The sequence below is a fragment of the Heterodontus francisci genome, chromosome 2 (genome assembly GCF_036365525.1).
Source record: "Heterodontus francisci isolate sHetFra1 chromosome 2, sHetFra1.hap1, whole genome shotgun sequence".
Lineage (NCBI taxonomy): Eukaryota > Metazoa > Chordata > Chondrichthyes > Heterodontiformes > Heterodontidae > Heterodontus > Heterodontus francisci.
The window spans coordinates 107,266,570-107,285,966 of NC_090372.1; the positions used below are offsets into that span (position 1 = coordinate 107,266,570).

At 44.7% G+C, this 19,397-nt stretch overlaps 1 protein-coding gene and 1 long non-coding RNA gene across 2 annotated transcripts in view; one reads left to right on the forward strand and one right to left on the reverse strand.

Annotated features, from left to right (window-relative positions):
- The window catches only part of scin (scinderin), a 164,871-nt gene extending 147,035 nt beyond the window's left edge, over window positions 1–17,836 (reverse strand). Inside the window, exons 1-2 of the mRNA XM_068009548.1 lie at window positions 17,526–17,836; window positions 17,285–17,439 (exon numbers count right to left, since the gene is read on the reverse strand). Of these exons, the coding sequence (XP_067865649.1) occupies window positions 17,285–17,439; window positions 17,526–17,718 (348 nt within the window). The 5' untranslated portion in view covers window positions 17,719–17,836. The remainder of the gene's footprint in view (window positions 1–17,284; window positions 17,440–17,525) is intronic.
- A 37-nt stretch (window positions 17,837–17,873) lies between these two features.
- LOC137346175 (uncharacterized) overlaps window positions 17,874–19,397 on the forward strand; it is a 60,278-nt gene continuing 58,754 nt past the window's right edge. Inside the window, exon 1 of the long non-coding RNA XR_010968670.1 lies at window positions 17,874–17,992. This is a non-coding gene — a long non-coding RNA (uncharacterized lncRNA). The remainder of the gene's footprint in view (window positions 17,993–19,397) is intronic.

Genomic DNA, 19,397 nt, shown 5'->3' on the forward strand with positions numbered 1-19,397 from the left:
TAACAAACAAAGAGAAAGGCTTGAAGAGAAGTCAAACACAGCCTTCATGAGGAATCTGGCTGCAGATATAAAATGCTTTTATGACATCAATAAGTGCATATAGCCAGAATAGCAACTGGAGAAGGATTCTAGAAAAAAAGGATTAACAGGGCTGAATGGGAAGGCCCCACGCTCTTCAGTTTGGAACGCTTGGAAGATTCAGATAAATTGAAGTGGGAACCTCTCCTTCAAATTTTACTAAGTATCTTCTCATTTTTGTGTCTCTGTACAACATGCATTGAAATCATAGCATTGGATATCTCAAATGCCAACTGTGTAACAGCCCTGACAACCAATTTTACCTGCAGCACCTGTGGAAGAGTCTGTCGCTCTAGTATTGGCCTTTATAGCCAATCCAGGCGCTGCTCCACAAACCACTGACCACCTCCAGGCGCTTACCCATTGTCTCCCGAGACAAGGAGGCCAAAGAGAGAAGAGGATATCTCAATATAAATGTAAAAAAATGCAAAGAGAGACAGAGGCCAGAATTTTACGGTGGGCGGACGGGAGCCGGCCTCCCGCATAAAAGTCGGTGGCGAACCCAGTTCCACCCGCTTGAGGGAGGAAGTCCCGCCTCATTGAGCTGCTGGCCAATCAGCGGGCTGGCAGCTCTTAGTCCCAGCAGTGTCACCGGGAGTGGTGGCCATTGCTGGGACTATAGCCCAGCGTACACAGAAGATGCCTGGGAGCCGGGAAGGCAGGTAAGTTTTGGTTGCCTCACTGGGGGTAATTGGTCGGGCCCCGGTGAGGCAAGGGTGGTCGTTTGTGGGGGGGGGGGGGGGGGGGCGGAGTGTTGGGTCTTGAGGATGGTTGAGGTAGCAGGGGCAGCCCTCCATCGGGCACCATGTGCCCGATAAGCAGGGCCCCCCCTCCCCCATTGAGATGATCGGAAGCCGCCTGCTTTTCCCAGGCGGCTTTTCCCAGCTCCAGGACACCCGTTTGCCATACGATAAATCTGTGTGGAGGCAGGCGAAGGCCCTTAAGTGGCCATTATGTGGCCATTTTCAGCCCCCCTTCCCTATATAAAAGGGGGGGGCGGAGGCAGGAGCGGGTCAGGAAAGCCTCCCGGAGCCTTCCGCTCCATTTTACGCCATTCCCCCCCCCCCACCCCACCCACACACCCACCACCATCCGGCTCGTTGGTATGGTGGAAAATTATGGCCAGAGAGAGGATAACAAGGAGGGAGTCACAATATTGGTTGAAGAAATGATCACAGCTATGAGGAGGGATGATATACCCGAAGGATCATCAAATAAGACCATCTGGGTTGAAGTGAAGAAGAAAAAAGGGGCAATTAAACTGCTCGGAGCATGCTATAGACCCTGACAGTCGGAGGGAGATAGATAGCAAATATTTTGGCAAATTTCTGAAAAGTGCAAAAACAACAGGGCAGTAATATTTGGGGATTTCAACTACCCTAATATTAAGCTATAGAGGGCATAGAATTCTTGAAGTACATTCAGGAGAACTTTTGTAGCCAGTACATAGAAAGCCCAACAAGAGAAGGGGCAGTTCTAAACAGATGGAAGGGGTATCAGTGGTAGAGTATTTTGGTGATAGTGATCATAATTGAGTTAGCTTGAGCACTGTTATGGAAAAGGACAAAGATAGACTAGGAATAAAATTTCTGAATTGGGGAAAGACTAATTTTACTAAGCTGAGATGTGATTCAGTAAAAATAGGCTGGAAAAGAGTGAGTGTCAGAGCAATGGGAGACATTCATGGAAGAGATAAAGAGGGTTTAGAACAAATAGGCTCTCACAAAGATAAAGGGACTCCCAAATCTAGGCCCTACTTGATGTCAAAGAGCATACAGAGTAGGATAAAGCAAAAAAGAGAAGCTTATATCAGATACTGAGAGCTTAATGCTGCAGAAAGCTGAGAGGTATATAGAAAATGGAGGGGTGAAATTAAAAAGGAAATTAAGAAAGCAAGAGAGGGCACTAAAAATATTGGCAAGTAAAATCAAAGAAAATCCAAACATCTGAATAAATACATAAAGAGCAAGAAGACAGCTGAGGAAAGAATAGGGCCTATTGGAGACCAATAGGTAAATTGGCCATTGTGAATTGCCCCTAGTGTAGGGAAGTGATAGGGAATAGGGGATTACTGTATGGTTAGTATAAATGGGTGGTTCTAGGTCGGCACAGACTCGGTGGGCCGAAGGGCCTGTTTCAGTGCTGTATCTCTAAATAAATAAAATAAATAAAAAAGTAACCTGTGTGTAGGGATGAAAGAAGTGGGCATAGTTCGTAAAGAATACTTTGAGCTGAATTTTCCTGATGTCAAGGGGACCCCAATGTTGGAACAATTTCCATGTCCTGACCCCGCACAGGTCAGATGTGCAACGACGATGGAATCTTCTGTGAGGCAGCCACTCGGAAGCCGCCTCCGCTTCGCCATCTAATTAAAGACAACGCCAGATTCCCGAGGCAGGATGCCCAATAGGAGGGCCCGCAGCTCTGGATGGATAGCATCCCCACCAGCAGAGATGGGTGCTGCTGAGGCAGATAGACGATCACAAGAGCACAACAACATGGATGCACTCTCCGATACCGTTAAAGAGGCCCACAGTAGGTAGTGCCATTGGTGTAGAGGGGGAGCAGGATTGGTTTTGGCTACAGCAGCGACTATTCATCCTGGCAGTTCCTTCATTGGGGTTTGAAGCCTTTGGCTGCAATGGACCCTGGCCTGTTGCTGGGAGCGAACTTCTAGACAGCTGGCAGGCTCCATACATGGCAGGTGTGGGGGGGATGAGGGGACAGCTCTGATGGTAGGAAAATCCCGTCTCCATTGGAAAATGGCCCCTGATTGGGCATATTTGACGTAATCTATGTGGATTTTATCAAGGCCGTTGACAAGGTCCTACATGGCAGACTGGCCAGAAAAATAAGAGCCAATGGGATCCAAGGGCAAGTGGCCAGTTGGATCCAAAATTGCTCAGTGGCAGGAAGAAAAGGGCAATGGTCAATGGGTGTTTTTAACACTGGAAGGCGGTTTCCAATGGGATTCCTCAAGACTCAGTACCAGGTCTCTTGCTTTGCATGGCTGTATCAATGATTTTGACTTAAATGTAGGGGGCATTATTAAGAAATTTGCAGAGGATACAAAAATTGGCCATGTGGTTGACAGTGAGCAAGAAGCTGTAGATTGCAGAAAGAAAACAATGGACTGGTCAAGTGAACAGCAAAGTGGCAAATGCAATTCAATCTGCAGAAATGTGAGGTAATGCATTTAGGGAGGGCAAACAAGGCAAGGAAATACATAATAAATGGCAGGATAATGAGAAGTATTGAGGATTAGAGGGACTTTGGAGTGCATATTCACAGATTCCTGAAGATAGCAGGGCAGATAGATAAGGCGTTTAGGAAAGCATAAGGGATACTTGCCTTTATTAGCTGAGGCATAGAATGTAAGAGTAGGGAGATTATACTAGAACTTTATAAAACACTAGTTATTCCATAGCTAAAGTACTGTGTACAGTTTTGTTCATCATATTACAAGAAGGATATGATCACATTAGACAGGGTACAGAGGAGATTTATGAGGATGTTGCCAGAACTGGAAAACATTACCTCTGAAGAAAGATTCAATAAGCTGGGTTTGTTTTCTTTGAACATAAGAACACAGGAAATAGGAGCAGGAGTAGGCCATTAGTCCCCTCGAGCCTGCTCTGCCATTCTATAAGATCATGGCGGATCTGATTGTGGCCTTAACTCCACTTCCCTGCCTGTCCCCCATAATCCTTGACTCCCTTGTCAATTAAAAATCTGTCTAATGTAGCCTTGAACATATTCAATGAACAACCTCCATTGCTCGCTAGGGAAGAGAATTCCAAACACTAACGACCTCTGAAAGAAGAAATTCCTCCTCATCTCAGTCTTAAATGGGATACCCATTAATTTGAAACTGTGTCCCTAGTTCTAGATTTCCCCATGAGGAGAAACATCCAACAATGCCCTATACGGTTGTAGCAAGACTTCCCTACGTTTATACTCCATCTCCCTTGCAATAAAGGCCAACATTCCATTTTCCTTCCTAATTAATTGCTGTACCTTCATGCTGACTTTTTGTGATTTATGTACAAAGACACTCGGGTCTCTCTGTAGCGTAGCATTCTGCAGGCTTTCTCCATTTAAATAATATTCTGCTTTTCTATTCTTCCTGCCAAAGTGGACAACCTCACATTTTCCCACATTATACTCCATCTTCCAAAATTTTGCCCACTCACTTAACCTACATATATCCCTTTACAGCCTCTTTGTATCCTCCTCACAAATTGCTTTCCTACCCATCCTCGTATCGTCAGTAAATTTGGCTACAATACAATCAGTCCCTTCATCCAGGTCATTAATATAGATCAGAAAAAGTTGAGATCCCAGCACTGATCCTTGTGGTACTCCACTAGTTACAGTTTGACATCCTGAAATTTCCCTATTTATCCCGACTCTGTTTCCTGCTGGTTAACCAGTCCTCTATACATGCTAATATATCACCTACAACACCATGAGATCTTACCTTGTGTAGTAACCTTTGATGTGGTGCCTGATCGAATGCGTTTTGAAAATCTAAATACACTACATCTACTGGTTCCCATTTATCCACCCTGCTTGTTACATCCTCAAAGAACTCGAATAAAATTATGAAACAGAGAACAGAGAAGGCTGAGGGAGATTTAATTTAACTGTGTAAAATTATGAGGGGCCTAGATAGAGTGGATAGGAAAGACCTATTTACCTTACCAGAGAGGTCTATAACTAGGGCATAGATTTAAAGTAATTGGTAGAAGGATAAGAGGGGAGATAAGGAGAAATATTTTCACCCAGAGGGTGGCAGGGGTCTGGAACTCACTGTCTGAAAGGGTGATAGAGACAGAAACCCTCATCACATTTAAAAAATACTTGAATATACATTTGAAGTGCTGCAACCTACAAGGCTACGGACCAAGAGCTGGAAAGTGGGATTAGATTGGATCACTCTTTTCTGGCCAGCACAGAGAGAATGGGCCAAGTGGCCTCTTCTGTGTTTCTCTCTTAAGTTTCTATGATTCTATGATGAGATAATTTGCTGAACTCTGGTGATTTAATAATACAATAAGCATACAATTATGCTCTAATTTCACCAAAAAGGTTTTCATCTTTTACATATTAATTTGCATCCCCAGTTACACAATTACTTTGCAGATAAGCTAGTTGCAAGTTATAATATTAATCTAGTTAAGAATTCCATTGGCTTATTTCCTGTAAATGCACTAAAAAATTACTTTGAATGCCCTGTTATCAAACCACCGAAAAGGCTTCACATTGCAGCAAGGCACTATCTCATCTGTAGCATAAACTTTCATACCATGGTTTATGTGTTTGGAACTTTGTTTTTATAAAAATAATGTTTTTTTCCACTCAGTTACAATTGGCAGTGCAATTACATCAGCATGTTTCAAACTGCACCACTATTAAGCCCTCCATCAAGATCCAGGGGCTTATCCATAACAGGGGGATGCTGCTACCAGTTTCTTCCAAACGTTATGGTTCAGGGCCCAGATTTATGCCACATCAGCAGTCAGGCCCATGCTGTTTAAGTGCACTTTTATGGTTTGTCTTATTTTATTCTAGGTCTGCCTAATGGCTTCTTCCAACTTGGTGGTGTTTTGGTGGTGAATATTCTGGCGGGGTCAGACTTGGGATGGTGCATAAGCTGTCCATACCGGAGGAGTTGGTAATAACTAACCAACCAGGACAGCGGTAATTGATTAGTCAGATTGTGTAAAGTTTCATTAAGATCCTTCTTCTCTCAGAGGGTGATGAATCTCTGGAATTCTCTACCTCAGAGATCACTAGGTCACTAATTGTATTTAAGGAGGAGGTAGATAGATTTTTGAAATCTCAGGGAGTCAAGGGTTATGCGGAGCAGGCCCGAAAGAGGAGTTGAGGCCTGGGACAGATCAGCCATGATCTTATTGAATGGCGGGGCAGGCTCGAGGGGCTGAATGGCCTACTTCTGCTCCTACTTCTTGTGTTCTTGTGTTCTTTGGCCTAACCTTCAATAATGTGTGAAGTGATTTATAATCAAATCCATCAATTTCTGAGTCATATTTAACTAATGCATTGTACGGCCGTACTTTTCAATTTCTAAATATTGGATAGAGTGTTCACTGGAGAGTTTGCAACTGGATTACGACCACAGCAGTGAGGAAAATAGTCACCATTGGAGGAAATCATGGATCATCACTGATTATGACAGTAGCTGGTATGCCCTTCACTGGCTGCAAAAAGGTTGAACCCTGTTGCATGTTCCTGACTATGATAACTTTTTGTTTGGTCAGCTGAGTTTCTGATATACATAGAACCCCACCACCATGTTTAGGCTGGGCCGAGTTATTCCACTGGGTCAGGGGATTGACCTCATCCGTCCCCCTGATGCCACAGTGACCCCCAATCTATTTTCCTGTATCCCCATCAACAATAGTGGGCTGGATCTTAAGGAGCCCTCGATGTCGGGATCTGTGGTGGGGGGGGGCCTGAAGATGGCTCCGGTTGAGGTCTGCCACGGACCTCGACGCCCGCAGGGCCTGGCCCGATATTACCTGCAGCGGCGAGGCTTCGTGGCAGCACCCCCACCGCTCGATGACGGGACCACAATTTAAATATTTAAGTAAATTGAAATACCTGAATTAATTACTCCGCTGTCGCGATCTTCACCCCCGCAGTCGGCACTGACATGCCTTCAGATCCCCATCCAGGGAAACGAGGCGCAACACTTGTGAGGGTGGGGGGAGTTAAGTTTATCAGTGCGGGGGACGGGTGAACGGGGTCAATTAATGCCATGGGTGTAGAGGATGTTGGGAAGGGTTGTAGGTGAAAGTTTGTAGTTTGTGCAGTTGGGGGTGGGGACGCAAGATCAGATGGTGAAGGTAAGTGTTTTGGCGGGGGGAAGAACAAATAATTAATTTAATTGAGATTTGGGGTGAGAGAGCGACAAAAGATATGTATTTTATTTTAATTCTATTTAACTTTAAATATTTAAATTTCCCATTAGGGCTGACAGCCCTTTAAAAATGGTGTCAGCGTCTGTGCACAGCCGCCCCCTCCACGTGATCGGGGTTGGGGGAGGGGGAAGTCCACCCTGGCTGTTTAAATGAGCTGCTGAGCTTGGAATAACTGCGGCTCTTTGGCGTGCAGCCCGCATGGGCAGGCTACCATTTTTTTCGCCCGCCACCAAAATCGGCAGTGGGCTTATAAAATTCAGCCTGCTGAGTTTGGTGCGGTCAGGGACAGAAAATGCACAAGAAGGGGCAAAACATATTTAATAGGACAAATACACCCTGACGAGGGCAGGAAGAATTTCAGACTGAACCAAGACCCAAACCAAGTGCCTTCTTGGTGCCTGATGAAATCGAGGGGTATCACTAGGTATCACTACTCAGTCTTTGCCTTCCAAAAAAGGCTTCAGTCAGCTGTTTGGAGCTACTTGAGGAATTATCACGATTCATCTCCTGGTGGTTCTAGGGGTTGGTGATAGCAATGGCAGAAGGCAAGTAAATTGGGTGGGGTCATAGGCCTCACTTCCCTGCCACCATTTACACCCAATAGGCTAGTCAATGGAGACTGTCATAGAACTTTAGATATATTAATCTTTGGTCTGTCTTCTGCACTTGGATGCCTGGATCTTTTTTTTCAATAGAGTAATCAGCTTTTGCCCTGTTTTTGTAACCACTGTGTTGATATGACTGGTCCAGTTAAGCTTCTGGTGAATGGTGACCACCACCGCCCCCCAAAGTCCCCCCAAAGATGTTGATGGTGGGATAACTTTCAAAGGCAGTGCCATTGAAGGTCAAGGGAAGTGGTTGGGCTTTTTCTTGTTAGAGATGGTAATTACCTGGCATGGTACAAATGCCACCTGCCATTTGCCACCCTAATCTTAGTAGGTTGGCATGCACTGTTTAATTATTCAAGGAGTTGCAAATGCAGCTAACTGCTGTGGAATCTTTGGAAAACAGTCTCACACCTGACTTTATAATGGATTTAAGGTTATTGATGAAGATGGTTGAGCCAAGAATCGTATTCCATGGAATTCCTGCAGCTATGTCCTGGGGCTGTTGTCGTTAGTTTCTGACAATGATGGTCATCTTCCTGTGTGTTCTCCAGTCACTGGAGAATTTGCTGTTCGATTTCTAGTTACCTTATTTTTGTTAGGCCTCCATGATGCCATTCATATCAGGCTACGACAGACTACCATAGTCAAAAACTTCCTTTGCAAGCACGTAATTTTGGAGCCAGCTTGATCCCAACCCTCCCCGCCACCACCCGCTCTCCACTTACTTCCCTCCCAAAATTTGAGCCTTTGTTATGCGGACAGCAGATACTTGGAGCTTTTCACAAATTACTTGTTGAGCAGCACTACTCGCCACAAAATATATGAGTTCATTGGCACCACCCTCCTGACCACATCATTTCTCATTGAATGGTAGTTCAGCCAGCAAGGTGTGTAAAGCTTCTGCAGCAACTGGTCACCTCTACGCAGCGCTATAATGGTAGTATCAAGCATGAGATAGAGATGTGTGCATTTTCATATCTGATCTTCTACAGCTGTCATTGCAAGTCTATGAGATTCCTGATTGGCAATATAATGAACGTTTGCTTTCAGGGTGATGGAAGGACCGACAAAGGGCAGCTTATGCCATGCCAGCCATTTTAACATAGTAGACTGCATGTTCAATGCTGCCAATCAGGCTTTCTCATCTTAATCCAGGTCTTCATCTGAAGAGCTTTGCTTATATTGCACATTTAATATAACATAATAACAAATCCTATAGGACAAAGACTTGGTGTCAAAAGTTTGAAAAAAAAATGAATAGCTAAATAATGTGTACTTCTTTTGAACTGAATATTATGGGCTGAATTTTACCAGCCCCTTGATGCCACTTGGCGGTGGGGTCTTCATTACAATATTGAAATTAGATAAACTGAAATGCAAATTAACCTACCTGCCGCCGCCAGCTGTCTCACGCTGATTTTACGGCCAACTGGCTGCAACTCGTTGGAGTTCTGAGGCGAGACACTGGTGGGGAGGGGGGAGGAATAAAATTATCAGGGTGGGGGGGTGGTTGGAGGAGCGGGGAAACTATTCCTATCGGCTGTGGGATGGATGGGAAGGGGCTGAAGGGCAAAAGTGAAGAGGTTGGGGAGTAAAATTGATGCTGGGGATAAAGGTCATGTTGTTCATATTGCCCTGAAAACAAACATTGGGGGGTGGGTGGGAAAGGGCCTGCAGCATTTATTGCAATTTATACACTCAATGCATCGAAATATCACTTTAAAAATTAAAATTACTTCTAAGGGTTTGCAGCGGTGGCACTGGATGCCGTTGCACAGATGCAGCGGCCACCCCCTCTACGTCATCGGGGGCGGCCGCTCTGCCCCCTCCATTTAAATGAGCCCCCTGGCGTAAGGTTGTGGGGGCTCTGCAGTGACACTTCCGTGTGGAAAGTCACCAACTTCACAGCGCGCCACCGCGGAGCTCGGCACTCTGATAAAATTCAGCCCTATGTGACTAAATTACTTTAAAGATATAGGGTGGAAATTTAACCCTTAAAAACAGGTGAGTTTGGGTCGGATAAGAAGTTAAAATTTTGATAATTTCAAACCTGACTCCAAACTGCCTTAAGCCCAATCACTTCCTGTTTTAATTGAGGCAGGGCGGGTGACCAATTCACTCGAAGGAGCTTGGTCAGTCGATAAAACCTTTGAAGGAGGTTGCGTGCCTCTATTTTAACAACATTTTATTTTTAACCTGTGTTGGCCCAGTTTCCCAGCCTTGGGAACCCCAGTAGGTGAAATAGCAAGATGGGCTGAATCCATAAGGTTAGTGCCTTTACAGCACTGCCTGTGGAGAAATAGGAGCAGGAGTGCTTCCTCCTGGTCCAACAAGCTACCCTGTAAAGTCCCTCACCATCTGTCTAACTGCTCACCTCCACAAGCTCCAATCCTCCATCTCCCCCCACAATCTGCCTGCTCCTTGCTTCCGCTGCATTCGGAACCCCCGCAACAATGGCTTCTCTTTCCCTGACCACCATCTCCATTCCCAACAGTAATTTCGCCCCAAACACTCGACCATCATCTCCATCCCCCCAACAGCGATCTCTCTCCTCCTGACCACCATCTCCAATCACCCACCCCACAGCATTCTCTCTCCCTCCTTGACCAGCACCTCCACCCCTTCACAATTTCTCCCACTCCTTTTCCCAACTAGAATGCCGGACAACGATTTCTCCTTTACCTGCTCCTTTGCTCCATCTTCTGCTGCAGGTTTTCCTGCCTGACAGGCAGCCAGACTGCCAATCAGGCTGGCTGTCAGGTGGGAACCCTGGAGAAAAAACTTAAAAGGGATCCTACAGTTAACAACTGCTGGACATTCAGGAAACACATCCTTTCAGATCTCCCATCCATTACTCCTCCCCGCTCGCTTCAAACGAAAATCATATTGAATATCACAGCAATATCATTTCAAGAAAACTGATGACCCCAAACTGTAAAATTAGTACAAAGAACAAAGAACAGTACAGCACGGGAACAGGCCACTTGGCCCTCCAAGCCTGCGCCAATCTTGATGCCTGCCTAAACTAACACCTTCTGCACTTCCGGGGCCCATATCCCTCTATTCCCTTCCTATTCATGTATTTGTCAAAATGTCTCTTAAACGTCGCTATCGTATCTGTTTCCACCACCTGCCCTGGCAGCAAGTTCCAGGCACTCACCGCCCTCTGTGTAAAAAACTTGCCTCACACATCCCCTCTAAACTTTGCCCCTCGCACCTTAAACCTATGTCCCCTAGTAACTGACTCTTCCACCCTGGGAAAAAGCTTCTGACTATCCACTCTGTCCATGCCGCTCATAACTTTGTAAACCTCTATCATGTCGCCCCTCCACCTCCGTCGTTCCAGTGAAAACAATCCGAGTTTTTCCAACCTCTCCTCATAGCTAATGCCCTCCAGACCAGGCAACATCCTGGTAAACCTCCTCTGTACCCTCTCCAAAGCCTCCACGTCCTTCTGGTAGTGTGGCGACCAGAATTGCACGCAGTAACTAACATATTAACATTTTATGTCCACTATTTAAACACAAGTTTTAAATTGCATTAAACAGCAATCAAAGAAAATTCAAAAGAAACTTAATGCATTCATAAGTAATAACACACAGCATCATTTTGACCCAATTGTTATGAATGGAGGTTGAAGGAAGAGGAGCCAACTGTCAGCTTCAGCACGTGACACAATTACATGTTGACAATTCAGTGACATTGATGCAATTACATTCCGAAGCAAATTATATTAATTCATTGGTTATGTTTACCAAATACTTTGCAATGTGCACAGTGCTTTTTGTTTCTCTTACTAGAAATAAGTGAAAAGAAATGCTAAATTGTTATGCAAAGATGATTAGAAATGGTTCCAAAGACCAGGGAGATCCAATGCTCTGCTCTATGCTGAGTTTTTTTTTATTCATTCATGGGAAGTGGGCATCACTGGCTATGCCAGCATTTATTGCCCATCCCTAATTGCCCTTGAGAAGGTGGTGGTGAGCTGCCTTCTTGAACCGCCGCAGTCCATGTGAGGTAAGTACACCCACAGTGCTGTTAGGAAGGGAGTTCCAGGATTTTGACCCAGTTACTTTTGACCCAGTTAGTTCATCAACAGTCAGGACAGCAGTGGGAGCACTTCACTTGTCCTTGTAGTCCCTGGACTGGGGAGGGGAAATAATCAGGCAGATGTCCTGCTCCTTATCATTATCCAGCCACTTTCATTGGGAGGTACTGAAAGATTTTTGAACTTCTCAATACCAGCTTTAAAGCAACAGAGGATTGACTAGAACCCTGGATTAATTACCTGCTAAAGGAGATGAGTTTGGTTCAAAGAACTGTTAAATTTACTGTCCAGTGGCATGCTGGTAAGGTTGACCACATTTGAAAAGTTTTATTCAGCAGACTGAATAGAAGGATAAAACGAAGGCTTTTAGTCTTTGACGGTCTGTGGGAAGCTGTAGTGAACATCAAATTCGGTAGTATGAACTTGTTTTAAACTATGGGAAAGAGAGAATTTGGATCAGTTCCAACAGCATGTTTTTTTCCATCAAGAAGGGTATAAAATAGCCACTTTAGTAAGGTCAAGGAGACAGTGCACGAGACTGACTGGAGACAGTCCACAAGACTGACCAGAGACTGTGAAGGAATATAGGTATAATAGGCTTGATTAAGTAGAATTTGGAAATAGTTAGTGCATTATGCTTTTAGAGTTTAAGATTGAATACATGGTTAGTTTTCAGAGCTCACTGAAGTTCCCTTTTAAGATGGTAGAGTTAAACATTTCAAGGTCTCTGTTAGAATAGAACTGCTGTTACCAGGGACTTGAAAGATAAACACACACATTGAAATATCCTGTGTGACTTAAAAACTTAATTGGTTTATGGGGTTGTTGTTCAAACAGGTCAGCTCCGGAGGTTGCTGTAGGTACCTCTTCTTTGGCCTCCTTGACTCGAGAGACAATGAGTAAGCGCCTGGAGGTGGTCAGTGGTTTGTGAAGCAGCGCCTGGAGTGGCTATAAAGGCCAATTCTAGACTGACAGACTCTTCCACAGGTGCTGCAGATAAAATTGGTTGTCAGGGCCGTTACACAGTTGGCTCTCCCCTTGCGCTGCTGTCTTATTTCCTGCCAACAGCTAAGTCTCTTTGACTCGCCTCTCTTTCGCCCTGCCTTTATGGCTGTCCGCCAGCTCTGGCGATCACTGGCAACTGACTCCCATGACTTGTGGTCAATGTCACAGGACTTCATGTCGCGTTTGCAGACGTCTTTAAAGCGGAGACATGGATGGCCGATGGGTCTGATACCAGTGACGAGCTCGCTGTGCAATGTGTCCTTGGGGATCCTGCCATCTTCCATGCGGCTCACATGGCCAAGCCATCTCAAGCGCCGCTGGCTCAGTAGGGTGTATATGCTGAGAATGTTGGCTGCCTCCAGGACTGCTGTGTTGGAGATACGGTCCTGCCACCTGATGCCAAGAATTCTCTGGAGGCAGCGAAGATGGAATTAATTGAAACATCGCTCTTGGCTGACATACATTGTCCAGGCCTCGCGCCGTAGAGCAAGGTACTGAGGACACCGGCTTGATAAACTCGGGCTTTTTTGTTCCGTGTCAGTGCGCCATTTTCCCACACTCTCTTGGCCAGTCTGGACATAGCTATACCCATGCGCTTGTTGATTTCTGCATCGAGAGACAGGTTACTGGTGATAGTTGAGCCTAGGTAGGTGAACTCTTGAACCACTTCCAGAACGTGGTCGCCGATATTGATGGATGGAGCATTTCTGACGTCTTGTCAGATGTTCGTTTTCTTGTGGCTGATGGTTAGGCCAAATTCGTTGCAGGCAGCTGCAATCCTGTCAATGAGTCTCTGCGGACACTCTCCTGTGTGGGATGTTAATGCAGCATCATCAGCAAAGAGGAGTTCCCTGATGAGGACCTTCCGTACTTTGGTCTTCGCTCTTAGACGGGCAGGGTTGAACAACCTACCATCTGATCTTGTGTGGAGGAAAATTCCTTCTCCTGAAGACTTGAACGCATGTGAGAGCAGCAAGGAGAATAAAATCCCAAGCAGTGTGGGTGCGAGAACACAGCCCTGTTTCACGCCACTCAGGATAGGAAAGGAGTATGATGATGCGCTGTTATGCTGAATTGTGCCTTTCATATTGCCATGGAATGAGGTGATGATACTTAGTAGCTTTGGTGGACATCCGATCTTTGCTAGTAATCTGAAGAGACCACGTCTGCTGACGAGGTCAAAGGCTTTGGTGAGATCAATGAAAGCAACGTAGAGGGGCATCTGTTGTTTGCGGCATTTCTCCTGTAACTAGCAAAGGGAGAACAGCATGTCAATGGTGGATCTCTGCTCGAAAGCCACACTGTGCCTCAGGGTAGACATGTTCAGCCAGCTTCTGCAGCCTGTTTAAAATGACTCGAGCAAAGACTTTCCCCACTATGCTGAGCAGGGAGATTCCACGGTAGTTGTTGCAGTCACCACCATCACCCTTGTTCTTATAGAGGGTGATGATATCGGCATCGCGCATGTCCTGTCGTACTGCTCCCTCGTCCCAGCACAGGCAAAGCAGTTCATAGAGTGCTGAGAGTATAGCAGGCTTGGCACTCTTGATTATTTCAGGGGTAATGCCGTCCTTCCCATGGGCTTTTTCACTGGCTAGAGAATTAATGGCATCACTGAGTTCCAATTTTGTTGGCTGTTTGTCCGGCTCATCCATGACAGGCAGAGACTGGGCTGCATTGAGGGCGGTCTCAGTGACAACATTTTCCCTGTAGTACAGTTCTAGGTAGTGCTCCACCCAGCAGTCCATTTGCTTGCGTTGGTCAGTGATCGTGTCCCCTGATTTAGACTTGAGGGGGGGGTGATCATCTTGATGGTTGGCCCAAAGGCTCTCTTAATGCCATCATACATTCCTCTGATGTTTCCAGTGTCAGAGGCCAGCTGAATACGACTGCATAGGTGTTGCCAGTAGTCATTTGCACAGCGCCTGGCTGTTCTTTGCGCTTCTGGCTACTTTAAGTGCTATGGATGTTAACTCCCTGGGGGCTTTCTTGTTGTTCAACAGTGCAGTGTGCTTAGCAGCTATGTCAGGTTCCAGCTCTTCAAAGTGAGATTGAAACCAGTCTGCATTCTGGTTTGCCGTAGGTGGTCATTGCTGAGTCACAGGTGGCGTCTCTGATGTGGGCCCACTTGGTCTCTGCATCCCCTGTAGGAGTGTTTTGAAGGGCTTTTTCAAGTGAATTTAGAAACTTACGTAACAGCTGTGGATGAGAAATTCTGCTTGTGTTGATGCGCGGGTGGCCCTTCTGCTTGGAGTGATGCAGCTTCTTTGGTTTGAGTCTAACTTTACTGTACGCCAGGGAGTGGTCGGTGTCACAGTCCGCACTGTGGAAGCTGCGTGTGATTTGGACACTGTTTATAGAGGCTCGCCTTGTGACGATGAGGTCCAGCTGGTGCCAACGACGTGATCTTGGGTGCCTCCAAGAAACCTGGTGACAGGGTTTAATATGAAAGAACAAGTTGGTGATGCAGACGTTGTGATAGATACACAACTCCTGCAGTCTCTGTCCATTTTCATTCATCCTTCCAATGCCATAGCGCCCAAGGCAGGAGGGCCATGAGTCATGGTCGGCCCCAACCCTGGTACTAAAGTCCCCCAGCAGGAACAAATGTTCAGTATTGGGAATGCTACTAATGATATTATGCAGCTCCTCATAGAACTGGTCTTTAACTTCAGGTGGGGAGCAGAGTGTTGGAGCATAGATGCTGAATAGGTGTACTGGACCAGAGGCAATGAGCAGTCGGATGGACAGTATGCGTTCCGAGCCATTTGAAGGTAGCTCTATCATGCTGAGCAAAGAGTTTCTGATGGCAAAGCCCACTCCATTCTGTCTTGGTTCTTCAGGATCCCTAGCCTGCCAAAAGAACGTGTAGTCTTGCTCTCTTAGAGATCCGCTCACAGGGAGACGTGTCTCCTGAAGTGCTGCAAAGTCCAGATTGAGTCTACCAAGCTCGTTGTTAATGATGGCGGTCTTCCGAGAATCGTTGATTTGTGTAAGGTCTTCCGACAGGCCAGAACACATAATTCTGACGTTCCAGATTTCAAAATGAAGAGCTGGTACCTTCTTTCCTCTTTTTGTTATGTGGTTTGGTGCTGTGTTACAGTCCACTTGTTGGGCAATGAAAAATTACCATAGAAAGGGTAATTAACAATAAATGGAATGCACTCACAGGAACAAGAGCGGTCAGGTAAACACAATCATAAACATTTTGACCAGATAAAAGCTCACAACTTCATATTCGAGTAAAACATTAAATTAAAGATCTCGATTTTAAAAGGGAACACAGGAAGGTCACATCTAATGTAAAAGTCATATGACACTTTGGAAATAGTATAAATGCAAGATTTTGAAGCAAACACTTCAGAGTGTTGAATCCTCAACAACCTTTCTCATCCCATGCCTTTTTTGGGGATTTAAGGTACAAGTTTACTTTAAATTTTGATGGATATTCTAAGACAATTCTGCTGTAACATTAGCAAGGTTAAACTTTTGGATTCTATGTTAGAAATAAGAATATGTGTTACATTTCTCAGTAATATTTGATATTGCGATATACTTATCCACTGAAGAAGTTTATTGCATGTTAAATGCTTTAATAAATATATAAAAGTTAATAAATCATCTCATGTTGTAGTTGTATACAGAATACAAGAACCCCCTCTCTGTGTCTCTTTAAGTGCAGAGATACGTATTGAAGAGAGTTTATCAGACCCTTATAATATCTGGTATATTTATGACTTAGCCATAAAAATATTGGAAATAGGCTATTTCTGGTAACATTTTCTGTTGGTTTTCTTTCTTTGAGGGAAAGCTAGTGCAATTCTTTGGACCCAAATAAGTGTCTGAGAATTTGTCTGGTTTGAACTTTATTAAAGGATATTTCGTAGGGATGTGCTCCTGATTTGGTTTGGTCCCTACAAGGGGTTAAAGTCATAAATCACTTCAGTTTCCGCTGATGAAACTGACCAAAGAGAATCCAGATGAACTCCATTCAGCATTTCGATGGGTCTCAGTTTCCCAAACCAGAAGAATTGGTCAATTCTGAGTTTCCAGTTGTACTTCTAATTAGTTATATGAATGTCTATCTGTAAAACTTGTATTTCAATATTAAAACACATTAGTTAGAAAAGTTGAGCCTTGGTTGTACTTATCAGTCATTACCATGAAGTAAGTTAAAACAAAAACCAAACATTACATATGGATGTGGATTTCGGATGAAGGCAGGATGTGGCTTGGCTGAAATGACCCCTAGAAATAATCAGTCAACTACATTTTCACACATGAAGAACCATCTCACAAGGAAACGGAAAATAGGTGTGGGGGAATTACAAATGAGCTCTTTATCCAGTTGCGCTAACTTTATGGTTATAACTGGCATACAATTATGTGCAATGAAACACTGTAGATAGTTAACTTGTTTTTCATTCATTTGTATGTTTTGAAGAACCGATTTTATCGCATGCAATAAGGAACTAATAAACATTCCAGGTAATATTGAAACCAGTTGGAGAACAATAGCAAACCACAAAATAAAAGTACTAATGGTCGGTGTAGGAGGAAGAAGTCTGCTAAAGATTTGGAAATACTGCAATATCTACCTTGTATTTAAGTCCTCCCTTGAAATAGCCCACGAAAGTATTGGATTCGTAGTCTTGCAGCTCTCGGTACTGAACCGGTTTCCCTTGTAGATAGTCATCCATCTGCACGGTAAAAATTGCAGCGGCGCTACTTTCATCCTGGGAGCACTCTTTGCCTAAAGGAAATACGCCAGTTTAAAGTTATTACCGCCGTGTCTTATTACAACATATGAAATCATTGTGCAGTTTAACTCAGTCTCACCTAACCAGAAATGTAGATTGTAAAAGGAGTTGTTTTTCCTCACTATGGTTTGCATCACCAGGTAAGCGTCTCCCACATAGAAACTGCCATGTAAACTTTGTGGAACTGGCACCAGCTCTAAATGCTCCACTCTCCAGATCTGGATCCCTTCTTTTTTTCCAGCATTTTCAAATTCTTTGTGGTACAGCACCATCCTCCGCTCTCTGGATCTGCTGCGCGAGAAGCCAGCAACGATCGAACACTTTGTCAAAACTTAACGACAGCTCTGAGCAAACTCTGCGGACTCTGGGTTTTAAAGAAGCGAGGGGGCGTGGCTGTCAAATACGGAACTAAGCTGCTGAGCGATAAGGCCTTGGGTGAGCTAATAAGAAATGGGTGTGGAAACAATTGTCCGATATGTTCCCGATTCGTCCCCATTTCTCTTGAAATTAAGACACGCAGTGTGACGCGCCGAGGCTGAAGTCAAGGTTGGTGAACACTTCTGAAACAATTTTTCTTGGATTGTTTGGGTTCAGATCCTAGGAGGATATGCAGATAGGGTGAGAGCAAATAAAAACAAAATACTGTGGATGCTGAAAATCTGAAATAAACAGAAAGTGCTGGACATACTCAACAGGTCTGGCAGCATCTGTGGAGAGAGAAACAGAGTTAACGTTTCAGGTCTGTGACCTTTCATCAGATGAAATGAGATGGGAAGAGGCTCATTTGGAACATAAACATGTACACATGACCAATTTCTGTGCTGTATGTTCTTTATAGAATCATAAAAAGTTTACGGTTCAGAAAGTGGCCACTTGGCGCATCGTGTCTGCGCGACCGAGAAACGGGCCACCCAGCCTAATTAAACCTTCCAGCATTTGCTCCATAACCCTGCAGGTTCGGGCACTTGAGGTGCACATCCAGACACCTTTTAAATGAGTTGAGGGTTTCTGCCTTTACTACCCTTTCAGGCAGTGAGTTCCAGACCCCTAACACTCGCTGGGTGAAAAAAAAAATCCTCATCTCCACTCTAATCTTTCTACCAATCACTTTAAAACTATGTCCCCTAGTCACTGACCTCTCTGCTAAGGCAAATAGGCCTTTCCCATCACCTCTATCCAGGCCCCTCACAATTTTGTACATCTCAATCAAATTTCCCCTCAGCTGTTCTGTTCCAAGGAGAACAACCCCAGCCTATCCAATCTTTCCTCATAGCTGCATTTTTGCAGTTCTGGCAACATCCTCGTAAATCTCCTTTGTATCCTCTCTAGTGCAATTACATCCTTTCTATAATGAAGTGACCAGAACTGCAGACAATACTCAGGTTTCAGCATAACCTCCCTGCTCCTATATTCTGTACCTCAGCTAATAAAGGAAAGAGTTCCATATGCCTTCTTAACCACCTTATTGACCTGTCCTGCTAACTTCAGGCATCTGTGGGCATTCATTCATTCCAAGGTACCTCACTTCCTCTACACCTCTCAGTATTATCCCATTAATTGTGTATTCCTTTGCCTTGTTTGACCTCCCCAAATGTATCACCTCACCCTTCTCCGAGTTGAATTCCATTTACCACTTTTCTGCCCATCTGACCAGTCCATTGGATACAGCTATCTTCTTTGCTATCTACCACACGGACAATTTTTGTGTCATCTGCAAACTTCTTGATTATGCCCCCTTCATTTACATCCAAATTGTTTATACCACAAAAAGCAGGGGACCTAATATTGAGCCCTGTGGAATGTCACTAGAAACAGCCTTCCGGCCGCAAATACACCTGTCAACAATTACCCTTTGTTTCCTGCCACTGAGCCAATTTTGTACTCAGCTTGCTACATTCCCCTGGATCCCATGAACTTTTATTTTTTAACCAGTCTGCCATGTGGGACCTTG